This window comes from Uloborus diversus, chromosome 10 (assembly GCF_026930045.1).
Source record: "Uloborus diversus isolate 005 chromosome 10, Udiv.v.3.1, whole genome shotgun sequence".
NCBI lineage: Eukaryota > Metazoa > Arthropoda > Arachnida > Araneae > Uloboridae > Uloborus > Uloborus diversus.
Window position 1 is genome coordinate 19,446,532 of NC_072740.1, and position 14,893 is coordinate 19,461,424.

The following is a 14,893-nucleotide window of genomic DNA, read 5'->3' on the forward strand; positions in this document are numbered from 1 at the left end:
ATTTTTAAAGCCCTTCCATAAAGATACCCTATTCACGATCATAATTGTTTTAAGTTGTGGAAAAAAATACCTGTGTTTTCACACACAGTTAAAGCAGATTTTTTTTGTTGTTGTTTTAAAGGACAAGGTAAAAGCTTCTTACCCTATCATTTTCAAATTTTTATTTACTCACCAACAGGCTGTTTTTGGTTAGTGAAAGAACCCATTTTTTATTTTTCTTAAGTTTAAGTAATTTTTTTCATAATGAAGACAACCAGTATCAGCTTAATTTTTCTTTATTTCTAATATGCATAACTACATGTGGCATTAAAAAAAAATAGCCTCCTACTGTAAGTCCCTCATTGATTTTTTATGCTCTGAATGTCAAAAACGGCACGTTTTGAACCACAATTTAAGTCCAGAAAATGTATTGTTAGACTAACTTAAATCTTTTCTCTTTATATACTAATCAAAGTTCATTCTATCAGCTTTGCCTCAAGCTAACTAATTTTAATGCAGTTACTAAAGCTTTTACAAAAATAATTAAAAAAATATCAAATTTTATAAGTCCGTAAAGCAAATAGCAAAAAATAGCTATATCTCAGGAATAAATTTCTTCAAGAAGAAAGTAATATATCTTGGAAGTACAGAATACTGACACATATTACCTGTCAATTTGCTTCAAAATCAAAAATGGTGCAGGCACGAAAATTTCTTAAAAATTTGTTGATTTTGCATGGAATGACTTTACATTAAATTTGATGTTTTATGGACTCAAAATGAGTGAAAGAGGTGTATCTTTATGAAGAGGCGCCTACACATTACTTCAATCTCTAAGATCTAGTTTGAATATACTTCTCCATCTGAAATTTATCAAAGTTAAAGTTAAAGATTTTTTAAAGAAGAATAGTGTGGGCTTGAAATTGGTTTCTCATTATAAACTGCATACTTTTGAAAAAGTTATCAAATAGATTTAACACTGCAAGGAGTCAATAAATTATATGCAGCTTCTTTTCTGCATACTAAGAGAGGGCTTTCTCTGTACCTTGATCTAGGTAAATGCATAATTTATACTAAATGATTGCTTTGGTACAATTTTATATGCAGATAGAGTAAGTCTTTTAAATATGCTTATCAAAAACAGTTGTTTTTCAGATAGGTTTATCTTTAAATGAATATAATTGCACAAAATTCTTGCACAGTTTGTTCTTTATTTAAAGTCCTTCAAGACACCGCAAAAAACATCCTTAAATAAAATGCATTCTTAAACAAAATTTTTGAAAGGCATTCACAAGAATTCTTTTTCTTCACATTATTCATGCTTTGAGCTGTCTATATGTATTTTTATTTGATTGGTATTGTTCTGTGTATTACAACTATGCAATACCTCATCAGCAACCAGACTTATGCCTTTTTCAGGTTGATTACGAGTAGTGATGTGGATCGGGTAAATACCCAGCGGGTAGGTAAATATTTTTTGGGTATTTACCCGGGTATTTACCCAAGGCCTGGGTAAATACCCAAAAACTGGGTATTTAATTAAAAATGCAAAAAAGCGAATGAGAATTTTTTTTTTAAATCTAAATAAGAAATAATTGGTAAAACTGATATATACATATGTATTACACAGTTTATAATATTTTTTATTGGAAGACTTGATGAAATCATGAAAGAAACATATCGTGAACCAAAGAACCTTTCTTTTCAATGTCATAATTGGAGAAGTATAAGCAATTCATTATGAACTTCAGGATTTCAAAATCACAATCTAGGTTAGTCATATCCAAAATGAAAAAAAAAAGGAAGCATGAGGGATGTTTGGAAGAATAAACTGAGAAGTTATTAAGAAACTATGGTGTTATTTATTTTATTGATATTTAAGTGATATCATGGAAAATATAAAAACAGTTTTCACATTAATAAACAAAAAAAAAAGCAAAATTTTCTTTTCTGTTGCCTTGCTCATTTGTATTTGCTCTCCTGTAGGGTGGGAAGGTAAATATTTTTTTGGGTATTTATCCAAAGGCAGGGTAAATCCCCTAGTAATTGCGCATTTTACAAAAATTTTTTAGGTAGTATTAAAAGGTGACTATTATCTTTTTTAAACATAAACCCTAAAATAAAAGATTAAAAATTTTAAATGAATTTTAAATGTTTATGTATATTATTTGTGTGTGTGTGTGTATATATATATGTGTGTGTGATACAGAATACACCTGAACAATTGGACTGAGTTTGAAGGAAATTTCTGCATAAGATATAGGTAAATAAATTATAATAATAAATTGAGCGACATTTCGTTACATTTTGATGTCATGCAGGGACATATTACTGGGTTATAAAAGACTAGGACCTTAAAAAATTGATGTTTGCTTTTTTTTTTGTAACCAGTTAAGCTTTTTTCTTTTTGTAGAATGGCTTTTTATATCTGAAATTTGGCTATCAACATTGATTAGGCATATCCAACACATTTAATGTGAATATCATATTAGATTGCTAAGCTGTTTCACACAATAATTCTTTAAATATGTGATCAAAATACAATTTTTGGGCAAAAATGTATTGTTTTGTATATGGTTGGTTGTATATATACATAATGGAATACATACAGAAAAATATTTTAGATGAATACAAATTTTTGAAATAAATACCCGGGTATTTACCCATTTTGGGTATTTACCCAGGTATATACCCTGGGTATTTACCCCTAAAAATAAATACCCGGGTATTTTACATCACTAATTACGAGTTAATGTGAAGCAATTCACATTGCCCAGATAGATTTTTTTCATGTGATGTCATCTTCTGGGTTTCTAAGATCATAACTTTTCAAAATTTCCTTTTTTTCAACAAAATATATTTAAAAGTTTAAGAACTAAAGGTTTTCTACAAGAAGCATTGCACACTATGAAAGATTCATATACATATATCATGTCATGACACTATATATGGTCATATGATACCAACTTCATTGAAAATTTAGTTAACGAGGAAATGAAAAGCCAGATTTCTAAGCTCAAGAATATATTTGGAGGTTGTGCAAGTCTCTGAATATCCTATCCAACTGTCAGTAAAAAATTACAGCATTTTTCTTTTTTCTTTTCACATTTTTCCATCACAATTTTTAATCTCAATCACAGTCAGTATTACAAGATTCTTGGTAATATATGGTAAGATTGAATTCACCTTAGTTTTTGTGATTTATCTAAAACAATGAGAGGAAATTGCTATGATCTTTCCATATTAATACAGAACAAAACTGACTTCTTTATTATGTTTATTCTGTTATAGTTAGGCTGAGGTCATCACTTTTGACCTTAAGTTTGTAAGGAAATCACCATTTAACAGAAACTCTATTGTACTTATATAGAAATTTTCTACATAGCAGGGTGCATGATGGAAAAATAATTCTTTGATTAGAGATCCTCGTGAAGTAAAGCATCATCAGAGGAACAGCTGTATCTTAAGAAACATTATACTTTTTTCACTAAAAGAAAAATTAAGAAATAAATAAAACTGAGGAATAACAGTTTAGAATTTTTGAGTTGAAATACTTGATTAATACTTTGCTTATCTTTATGCTAGTATCACTTCCATACACATTGACTGTATTATTTGCGATATACCAGACAGCTCGGTTATCACAGCTAGAGACTGCAATTTCGTTCTTATTAGAACTCTTCAGTCTAGCTTAGTGAATAACCGAGTCGGAGGCAGATGTCAACTCATTGAAGCTGAGAGTGCCAACAAACTGGTACATAGAGCGAATTCATTTCACCAGTGAGCGTCCGCAGCATGATGCGGTTCCACTCATGAATTGAAGGCAAAGCTTGGGTATTTACAGCAGTAAGTTACTGCCCTGCCCCTAAGCCAGAACTATTTGCAATATACCCAAACTTTGTCTTAAATTCATGAGTCAAACCGCACCATGCTGCAGACACTCGCTGGTGAGATGGATTCACTCTGTGTACCAGTTTGTTGGCTTTCTCAGCTTCAATGAGTTGACATCTGCCTCCGGCTCGGTTATTCACTATGCGAGACTGAAGAGTTCTAATAAGAGCAAAACTGCAGTCTCTAGGTGTGATAACCGAGCTATCTGGTATATTTGCAAGTGGTTCTGCCTTGCCCTGGCTTACTGGTGGTAACTTACTGCTATAAATTGACTGTATTGTTAATCTTGTCAAAATGTCTTCCTAATTGTTCCAAATATATTTGATCCTTTACATTTTATTTTGCTAGAAAACAGTAATATTTTTCTATATAATACTATATGATAAATATTTTTGAGTTACATAACCAGATAGTATTTCATTGCAGTTAGCAAATGCTGAGCACCATATATCAGCATTACAGCAGTGTGAATGCCAGAAGAGTTGCAATGTCAATGGTTCTACTCATCCAGATGGTTCAACTTGGAAGCATGGCTGTGACATTTGTTCTTGTGTGGTACGAATTTAAATTATTATGTACTTAAATTATTTAAGAATGCAGGTTTATTCTAAAGGATATTAGACAGTTGAACTAGTACATCTTTTATCCTTCAACATTATGTATAGAAACAATAGCATTTTGATTCTTGAATGTTTTCACTATAATTTTTGAAGCAAATTCAAATATAAATATTTTTTCTAAAAAGAGATAAAGTAATAAATTTAAAATGCAAATTAAGTATTAATAATTCCACACCAGAATATGTTCCATATAATAATGATACAAACAATTCAAAAAGAAAAAGAAATTGGGAGGAAAACCACTTACACATACCATTTTTCATACTTAATAACAAAATTTGTTCATTTCTTTCTGTATATGTTTTTCCAACAGCATTAGGTCTATAAAAAATGAAAAATATATTATGTGTGTATGATTATCAAATTGGTTTTAATCATTTTTAACAGAATACAGGAACTAGTTTTCTAGTCCGAGTCTCATTTTTCTTAATGTTTTAATATTATTGCACGGTATTATTATTGCAGTTCCTACAGGTTGCTGTACATCGTCAGCCTCTAATCCGAAGGTCCTAAAATCAGCCTGAAGAGAAAAAAAAATCTTCATATTGTCTGCAGTGGTGTATAATCTGCAGATAATGAGATGGAAAAAATAAGTTTTGATTTAACAAATGCTTTTAGCAAGTCTGTTAAAAATGCAAAGAAGTAATAACTTTTAAAATGTAATCAAAATTAATCAAAAAGTTATCTGAAAAATATTGATTTTTTTTTTAATCGTGATTATACTACACTAATTACTTAATGATAAAGAGGCAAGACAATGGAGCAGAAGATCTATTCTTGTGCAAATGAAAGCTTCATCCTTGACTGTATCCTTGTTTATTTTACATAGCCTGAGTCGCATAAGAAGAACAATCAAGCTATATAAAATAAACAACCTACAGGCAGCAAAACGGTCTCTATTGGTGAAGAGGTTCAATCTTTTTTGACAGATAATCCACGGATTATACTCTGGAGAAAATGGTACATTGAATTCTGTTAGATTGATTTGAAACATGGTTTGATTTTAAAGATTGCTGAAAATAGCTTTTTTTTTAAATGAATGATGTAAAAGGGACTACAGTGCCTAACTTTCTGTGTAATAAAATTTGTTAAATCAACATATGTATATACATATTTTAAATCAGAGCAACAGCTGTGTAGTACTTGTAACAAAAGTTGCCGTTTTTATGTGAAATTATGCTTTTTTTGTGTTAAGAATCTCCAATTCAGCTTGATTAACTTCAAAAAAAAAAAAAAAAAAAAACTTTTCAAATCAGCTTTCAAATACACTAAAAAGTAAAACAAACAGAAAAGTAATTATAAGAAATGAAATATATTTTGTTTACATTTAAACATGAAGGACGATTTACTCTGAAAATGAGTTGTACTTGTGGTAATTGTCCTACAATCTTTTATATACTTATTATTGAAATAATAGTAATAATAAATGAATCATTATAGCTGTTTTAATGCTTCCTATTTTACTTTACTATGGAATAATGATTAATAAAAAAATTAAAAACTTAACTTAAGTTCAACTATGGCAATGTTTATAGTATTAAGTTTTGTAATAAATGTTTATGCAGTGTTTAGTAACTCCCCCTCTTTATTTCTCCCAAATGCATTTTTCTAACTTCCATTTATTTAGTTTTTGTTTGCAAACATGTTGTTGTATCATTATTCTTTTATACCTGTTTTTTGTGTCTTAAGTTAATATTTTTTCTTGTACAATTTTTTTCATTTTAGCATGGAGAGATAAAATGTTTACCTATGTCCTGTTCTTCAGTGCAGTGCAAAAATCCTGTCTTTGTTCCTGGCGAGTGCTGTCCAGTTTGTCTTAGTAAGTAATGAGTACTTATCTCCATTCTAAGTAAGATTGATTTTAAAGTTTGACATTTAAAACACATATTTTTTTTTTCTTTTTCAAATGAAAATCTGTTCAAATTTTAATATGTTAGATTCAATCATATTTTATTTCTTAATTCTCATTCAGTTTTAATTCTTGTCTTTCTCACTTATAGAGAAGTGCCTGTTTGAAAATGTTTCTTATGATCATGGAGAGCGTATTAGCCCATTGAAATGCGCAATTTGTGAATGCAAAGTAAGAATTCCATTTTTTATTACTTTATAACTTTGGATCATGCTTTGCTGCATTTTGAAACATAATAGTTTCAGTACCTTTTAACTGAATGCTTTTTTATTTCTTATTTGCTTATTTTTGCACTACCTCATTTTCGGGCATAAGTGTCATAGCGCTTATGAGAAAAAAAGTAAGAGAATTGACAATATGGCTGATACAACACGTGTGGTACATACCATGCTTTTTAAAAATATGTTTTACCACCTTTTGTAGAAAAAAAACTATTTTAGAAAGAAGGAAAACAAAAAGTAATGAACATGTTTCAAAAATGATCAAAAATGTGTGTAATTCTCAATCTTGTTTATGAAAAGGTTAATTTTTGCAATCCTGAACTTTGAAACTAGTTTGTTCCTGCAATTCGTTTTTTTTTTATGTTTATCTTTGCTTTTTATCTGAATTAATATCATTGAGATTTCTTTTTTAGTTTCTTGTAGCATTACTTCATGTACATTAATTCAATAAACTCATTTCCAAGCTATTAACTATGCAAAAAATTGAGGAATCCAGGATTTGATGCTTCCTACTTTTTTCACCTCGTCTGAGTTTCACCGTAATTAAAGATTATGTAAAGTTTTCCAAACACTATAAAGTTTTCCATTTTCCTATATAAAGTTTTCCAAAATGTGTCATTATTTATTTCTTTAGCTTGATCTAAAATTGGGAAAATGTTTAATCTTTCGAGTTTTGCTCAGAAAAATTTTTTAGAATTTTTATCTGTCAAATAAACCCAATCCTCTAGCTTTAAACATTTTTGGAGTAAATTTCTAAAACTTAAATGATTATTTCAATCAAATTTCATAAATATTAAAAACATCTATTAAGGCAATCTTTCAATGTTTTGACTTCCAACCATGTTGAAATTTTCAGAATTTGGTTAAGTCAAAGGTTTGCCAGGTTTAGTGTCCTAAACTGTAAGTAATTGGTTCTTTGAAAAAGCCTTTGAAACAATTAATCTGTTTAAATTGCATTCCAGTTTTCCTCCATTATTGTTGCTTTTAATTTTAACTTCAGGTGCTGTGCAAGAATGTTGTCTTTCTTCAATGAATATTTTGATGAGATGCATATGTGGCATCTACTAACGAAAATACTTGTAAAAAATATTTGGGGAAAACTCAACCTCAGGTTTGGGGACTCGCCTAAAGATAAGGTGGTTCAAAACTAGGATATTTTATTTATTAAGAACACATATAGTTGCATGCTCTAAAAATCAAGTGAGCCATAGTTGCATATTCTTTAATTGATATCTTAACCATATTTGGAACTATCATTGTACTTAAAAGTGACAAGGGTCATAAGTTTAATAACCAAATCGTGGAAGAAGCTTGTGCAATGTAGCCGGATCTAAAAAGTATGCACTGAAGACCAAGACTCAGTCCATCAAGCTAAATTTGATAAATATTGAATAATTTATCATATCCAATAAGTTTATTGGTGATTGTGCATAATCACTTGTAATTAATACCATCACCAGTTTATCACATTTACCATAACATATAGGCATATATGTTGCAGAAAATCAAAACTGAATAAATTAATTTTTAAACTAATGCATGGTGGAAACAACTGTTAAAATCAGTATAGTTTTCAAAAATAGAGATCTTGAAGCATTACTTCTACTATAAAAACCTTGAAGCATTATTTCAGTAATTAATATTCAGTAAAATTCTTCTATGTATTAACTTAAAATTAAAGAAATTATGCTTATCTACTGTGCTCTGGAACTTGAAGTTTGCAATAGTTTACTAAAATTATGAATTCATTTCTGTGTTTTTAAATACAATGATATATTTTGTACAACTTTATATTATTGTAGTTTTGCTGATGTGGGAAGATGATGCTAAAAAATTATGAGTGATGTTTGTATATTAATACTTTTTCCTTGTGTGTCTAGAATGGCAACATGCATTGTCACCGGATTGATCCAGAAACTAGTTGTCCTGCTCTTACTTGTCCTAAAGAAGAACAGTTTAGTGTTCCAGATGAATGTTGTAGCTTTTGTCCAGGTAATTTCATACTGTTATTTTTATCCTTTTAAATGTGAATGCTTAAAAATTTGTTAGTAGGGGGTTTGTAAATTAACCTCTTAATTTTTATTTAATCATATTTTATTTTTATATTTATGTGACTTACCAGACTTTAAAATATTATTTCCCCCTCAGTTATAGTTTATAATGTCTGGTTTGAAATGTTTTTGTAAAATTGCACAATGTTGCAATGCTTGAAATCACTTATGAAGTAAAAATAAATCTAATGTTAAATATCAAAATTCTTTTTTTTTTTTTTTTTTTGAACTCACTTCTTTTGAACTTTCTTTATTCTGAAAAGGGAATTGGAGCAAAGACTAGCAGATAACATTGTTGGGAATCCTAAAAGATTTTTTGCTTATGCTAATTCTGGGAAAGCTCGAAATAGTCAAATTGGGCCATTGGTTGATGAGCATGGAAATTTAATCCAAAACAATAGGGATATTGCAAATGTTCTTAATAACTTTTTTTTCCAGTGTGTTTAACAATAACTGTATCTCAACAGTTGACACTAGCAAGACACGAGCTATTATGCAGCTTGAGGATTTTGTGTTTTCCAGGGAGGAGGTTCTATTCCATTTGAAAAAAATTAAAGCAACTAAAGCTCTGTGACCAGATAATATTTATCCAAAAATTTTAGTGGAATGTGCAGAGGAATTAGTGGATGTTATTTTAAATATTTTTAATGCTTCTAATAACTCAGGGACAGTGCCAGAGGACTGGAAACTGGCTAACATAACGCCGCTCTTCAAGAAAGGTTCTAAAAATAATGCTGGGAATTATAGACCTGTAAGTCTGACTTCAATGGTTTGCAAGATTTTCGAAACTTTGATCGGAAGAAATATTATGAATTTCTTAGAGACTACTAGTCTGTTGACTAGTTTGCAGTATGAGTTCAGGAAAGGTAAATCGTGTGCTACTAATTTATTGCATTTCTACTACAAGGTTACCTTGGCTTTAAAAAACAAAAAGTGTGTGGATGTTGTTTATATTGATTTTCAAGAAACTTATGATAAGGTGCTCTTCTCAGCAAATTATCTGATATAGGAATAGGAGGAAAAACTTTACTTTGGGTTAGAAATTGGCTGACTGGAAGGAAACAAAGAGTAGTTGTGAGGAAAAATCATTCTAAGTGGAGTGATGTTTTAAGGGGGATTCATCAGGGTTCAGTTTTAGGGCCTCTCTTTTTTATTAATTTTATGAATGACATCAATGAGAATATTTCTGGAAGCATGAATTGTTTTGCTGATGATATACAATTATGGGGATTGTAGAAAAATGAAGATCAGGTAAAACAGCTTCAAAAGGATTTAGATTATATTACAAAGTGGATGGATAAGTAGGGTATGGCAGTTAATTTGGGGAAATGTCAAGTGCTACTCTTAGGTCATGGAAATAGGCGTACAAGTTATCATTTACAGGGTTCAATCATTAGTCAGCAGAAAATGTTATGGATCTGGGTATCTTAACACTAGAATTACGGTGATCTTTTTATACCTAGAAATATGGTGGGGGTCATTTTGACCCCTGAGAAGAAATCTGCATAGTTTCTTACATAATGTTAAATATTTTTAAAAAATAGTTTAAAATAAACATATTTTTAATAAATGCAGTTTATTTAAAGAATACAGAGGTTTTCAGGGTACATAGTAAAATATTTAAAAAAAGTTTAAAATGCTCTCCACAAAACCAGCACTGTTTCACTTGCAGTTCAAAAGCTAGCGGCTGATGGTTCCTTTTATGTACAAAAACATTATAAATGCTTCAGGTTCTTAAAATGATATGCTCTAAGAGACATTTTTGAGTTTCTGCTATGTTTCAGCATCAGTAAATGTATTTGCAGTTCTTTTTTTCCACAAAAGGGTCAAAATGACACCTACCCGCAATTTTAGTTGCAACCCTTTAATTTGGGTTTAAAATAATTACAATTTTCTTGAAAACTTTTTATTATTACACAGCATATTTATTGAGGAAAAATCAAAACAGGATTAAGCTTTTTACGAAAATACAGAGGAGGCAAAAAATGTTTGATTGGGGTCAAAATGACCCCTCCCATAATTCTAGTGTTAATAAATCAGGACTTCAAGTTTAGTCACCAGTGCAGCATTGCAAGTAACAAAGCCAACAGAATGCTTGGGTTTATCATAAATCTATTTCAAACAAATCTAAGAAAGTTTTGCCTTTGTATAGGAGTTTAGTAAGACCCCATTTTTGGAGTATGCTGTGCAGTTTTGGTCGCCTTATCTGAGGAAAGATATTTATGTATTGAAAAGTGTTCAAGGATGGGTAACTAGGCTAGGAAGGGGACATTCATATTTAGATTATGATACCAGACTTAATAGGCTTAATATGCATAGCCTGGAGCAAAGGAGAATCAGAGGGGACATGATTCAGTTGTTTAAATTTATCAAAATGGATGATGTTAGTGGATTAAATTTTTGTACCAAAAGCAGGACAAGGGATCATTGTTTTAAGCTATTCAAATCTCAGGCTCACCTAGAAATAAAGAAAAACTACTACTTTAGTAGGTTAGTGGGCATTTGAAACAGCTTACCGGAAGAGGTGGTAATGAGCAAGGGGGTGGATTGATTTAAGAGGACCATTGATCTTCATTGAGGAATAATAAATTGACTAGGACTAGCCTAGCTGGGCCAAGAGCCTGTTGCTGGTCTTCACATTTGTATTTGTATAACTGTTAATTTTGAGTAATGTAAGGACTTTTGATTCTTTGCACTGCTAAAGTGTGTGTTTGGATGCACAATTTGTTTCAAAGGAAAGGTACTCCTTTTGTGCTTCAGCTATATTTGGTCACATAAATGTTGATTTTTTTAATTTTTATCACTTTTAAATTATTTTGTAATAGTATAAAAATGTTTAATGCTTAAGGTGTGTTGATAAAATCGGGAATAAAAATTAAGAAATAGCATGAAATATTTATGTTGAAATCAGGTACAAGTTTTAAATTTCCAACCAACAGTTACTTGATTCTAATTGACCATGATCACCTTTGCATGCTATATATTAATGTTGCAAAAATTAGAAATATTGTTTTAAAAAGGTAATGGGCAAGGATTTTATATATATATATATATATATATATATATATATATATATATATATATATATATATATATATATATATATATATATATAAAATCTGCATTGAGTTTCATTTGCATCTTGAACCCTTGATGCGTCTGTCATTCTGTATAAAAGGCTTCTCATGATAAAAGCATTTCCCAGATTCTGTTACTGATTTTCTATTTTATGCTAGGGTTTAGTGAATTTCCGAACCGAAAAAAAAAGTTCCTATGGTGCCATTATAAAGAAAAGCAACTGGTATTTTTTAGGAAATCTAGCTTTTTTCCCCCCTTGAAGGGATCTTATGATTAATGTTTCTGCTTTTTAAAATGCTTTTTATTTAAATTTAAATGTTGTAATGATAAAACTTTTCTCTCAGATGTTGATTACTGCAGTCAAGGGCATGATTGTCATGCTGATGCTGCTTGTTTAAATCTTCAAACTCAGTACACCTGTCAATGCAACAAAGGTTTTGAAGGTGATGGCAGGCATTGTGAAGGTAATTAAATAAATTATTTTATTTTTTTTCCATCCTGATGGATATTTTTGTAATCATGTGCAAAAACAAAACTTTTATACATTTTAAAAAGCAAAGTAATAAAATCTCAATGCTTTTTTGTTAAAGATTTGTTTTTTTAATTAACTAATAAATTTTTACCAGCAGCACCACATACATTTTGGGAACAGTGAATTGTAAGGTTTGTTGATACAAGAAGTTTTATCAGATTTTTGTTCTAATGTAACATAGTTAACTCAGGAATGAAACTTTTTGATCTCAAAAGCTGAATAAAATCAAGGAAAGAATACTACAACGCTTTGCACTCCATAGGTACCTCTCAGTCCCCACATGATTAGTTATCTGAAATTTGGTCTAGGACTGGGCAAGAAATTTTTGGGCATGGAAATTTTGACTCCAAATAATTTAAGCTTCAGATATACCTGCACCAAAAAATCTCACACCCAATGTTTTAATATTGTACATATCAGTGTTCAAATATACATGTAACCCTATGCTTATGCAGAATTTTTCATTAGTTTAAAATTTTTATGCCATTAAATTTTAATATTTTCATTGCTTTAGATTTTTAGTTTTCCTTTTTTTTAATTTTTCTTAATCATAAGGAGGACTGTGTTTAATAGAAAATGACTGCACCCTGATTGAAATCCATCTTTCAAACAATAACTTAAACTTACCTCTTTTTTTGTTGAATTTTAGTTTTGAAATCCACTATGTTTTTCACTTTGATTTAGACATCAATGAGTGCCAAAGAGAAGGAGGACATGATGGACATCATTGTCAGGAAAATACTGTGTGTGTGAATTTGCGTGGGGATTATGTATGTGAATGCCTTCCCGGTTACCATCGTCTTGATAAATATAACTGTGTAGGTAAGTAAGATTTTGCATCTTTCGAGAGCATTACTTTTATTTTTTCAATCCATATGTTTAGAGAGCTTTGCCAGTTTGAAAAGTAGTTTTATTCTTATGATAATTTTCAAGGTAAAATATTTCATTGTAAAATTTATTTTGTTAATGAGATTAAAGTTCTGTAACTTCTGGTTTACTATGTCTGTGTGATTGTTTTGCCAAAAAACTTCAAGTTATTTCACCTTGAATAACATTTAAGTTTTATGTTTTTAGTTTAGGCTGTGCTAACTGATCCTTTATTACAGAAATTGATGAATGTAGTACAGGTGAACATAGCTGTGATGAAAATGCCATATGTATAAATACAGCTGGAAGTTATAAGTGTCAGTGCTTAAGTGGATATGAAGGTGATGGATATCAATGCAAACGTATGTACATTTTAAAATAAAGTTTTATGTTTGACATTTGCATTCTTAATCTCAATGTGATTTAATGGACACATTCTGAAACATAGAAGAAATTATCCCATTTCTTTGATTTGGAAAAATTGTTTTATTTGTTCTCAGTGAGACATTCTTCTTATTGCACCTAATCTATTTTTTCATTAATTGTTCTCCAGAAACATCAAATAAGCTGAGATCAACTAATAAGCTTTTCTAATTCTTCCACTTAAGTCTATACATCTCTTTAGCACTTATTTTTAAGTATTTATTGTTCTTCCTTGGGATTGTCTCGTTTCATCAAATTACTGTTTTCAAAAATAACTAGGTTTCACATCATCTCTTATATTTTTTGTGAACTTATTGATTCTGAAGGTTTACATCCCCTTGATTGAATATTCTCTGAACATTTTCACATGTATCATGGAGCGTCCATTGATATTTTGCAAGTCCATGAAGTGTGAAAAGGTTCAGTGCTTAAAGGTTTTATTTAGTGAATATTCTTATTCATATAATTTTAGTTATACTTCAAAACTACTAATTTAAAGTAACATATGTGGCAATATTATTAGTAATACTTAGCTTTTATTTTGATTTGTTTGATCTGCAGCTGTGTGTCACCTATCCTGTCTGAATGGTGGCACCTGTGTTGCCCCAGAAACTTGTTCTTGTCTTCATGGATACACTGGTTTAAGTTGTGAAACAGGTAAATCATTTTAAATAAAGTATTATAGATATGTCAGTGTTTTATAGTTAGAAACTTTCTGTAGTTTTAATCAAATGTTTATATGTTAAGAATTCAAAGTTTTTTCCTTTGGAAAAAGAAGGAGAAGAAGGAAAGACACCTTCTGGTGTCATTCCTGGTATTAAAGTTTGTTCCTGTAACCTACAGCAACTTTGAGCTGTAATTACTGTGAAAAGCTTGTCATGTTTAATGTAATATGTCACATATTCAGAAATGTGGTTTCAGACACATGTAACTGTCATGGTTTTCACACACATGTAAATGTGCAGGAGTTTGGTTTCAAACACATGTGAATAACTCATATACAGAAGTTTGGTAGAACCTCATTTAGAACCTCATTTGGAGTATACTGTTCAGTTTTGGTCTCTATATTTTGAGAGAGATATTAACATATTATAAAGGGCTAAAAGATGGTCTACCAAGGTTTAAGGGTACTTTCAGATTTACACTATGTTATCATATGTAAAAGACTTAATATGTATAGTCTTAGCGTCAAAGGGGACAATATTAAGTTGTTTTAATTTTTCAAAATGATGGATGTTATTGGTTTACTTTTTTGCCCAAGGAGGTAGGACCATATGTCATTGTTTTAAGTTATGCAAATGTCAGGCTAATCTGGAAATGAG

General features: G+C 30.1%; 1 protein-coding gene across 2 annotated transcripts in view; it reads left to right on the forward strand.

Annotated features, from left to right (window-relative positions):
• The window catches only part of LOC129231277 (protein kinase C-binding protein NELL2-like), a 231,060-nt gene that overhangs the window by 198,517 nt on the left and 17,650 nt on the right, over positions 1 to 14,893 (forward strand). For both annotated transcript variants that reach the window (XM_054865562.1, XM_054865563.1), the window contains exons 7-14: positions 4,297 to 4,425; positions 6,216 to 6,309; positions 6,491 to 6,570; positions 8,501 to 8,612; positions 12,094 to 12,213; positions 12,966 to 13,103; positions 13,388 to 13,510; positions 14,133 to 14,228. In XM_054865562.1, coding sequence (XP_054721537.1) covers positions 4,297 to 4,425; positions 6,216 to 6,309; positions 6,491 to 6,570; positions 8,501 to 8,612; positions 12,094 to 12,213; positions 12,966 to 13,103; positions 13,388 to 13,510; positions 14,133 to 14,228 — 892 coding nt within the window. The remainder of the gene's footprint in view (positions 1 to 4,296; positions 4,426 to 6,215; positions 6,310 to 6,490; positions 6,571 to 8,500; positions 8,613 to 12,093; positions 12,214 to 12,965; positions 13,104 to 13,387; positions 13,511 to 14,132; positions 14,229 to 14,893) is intronic.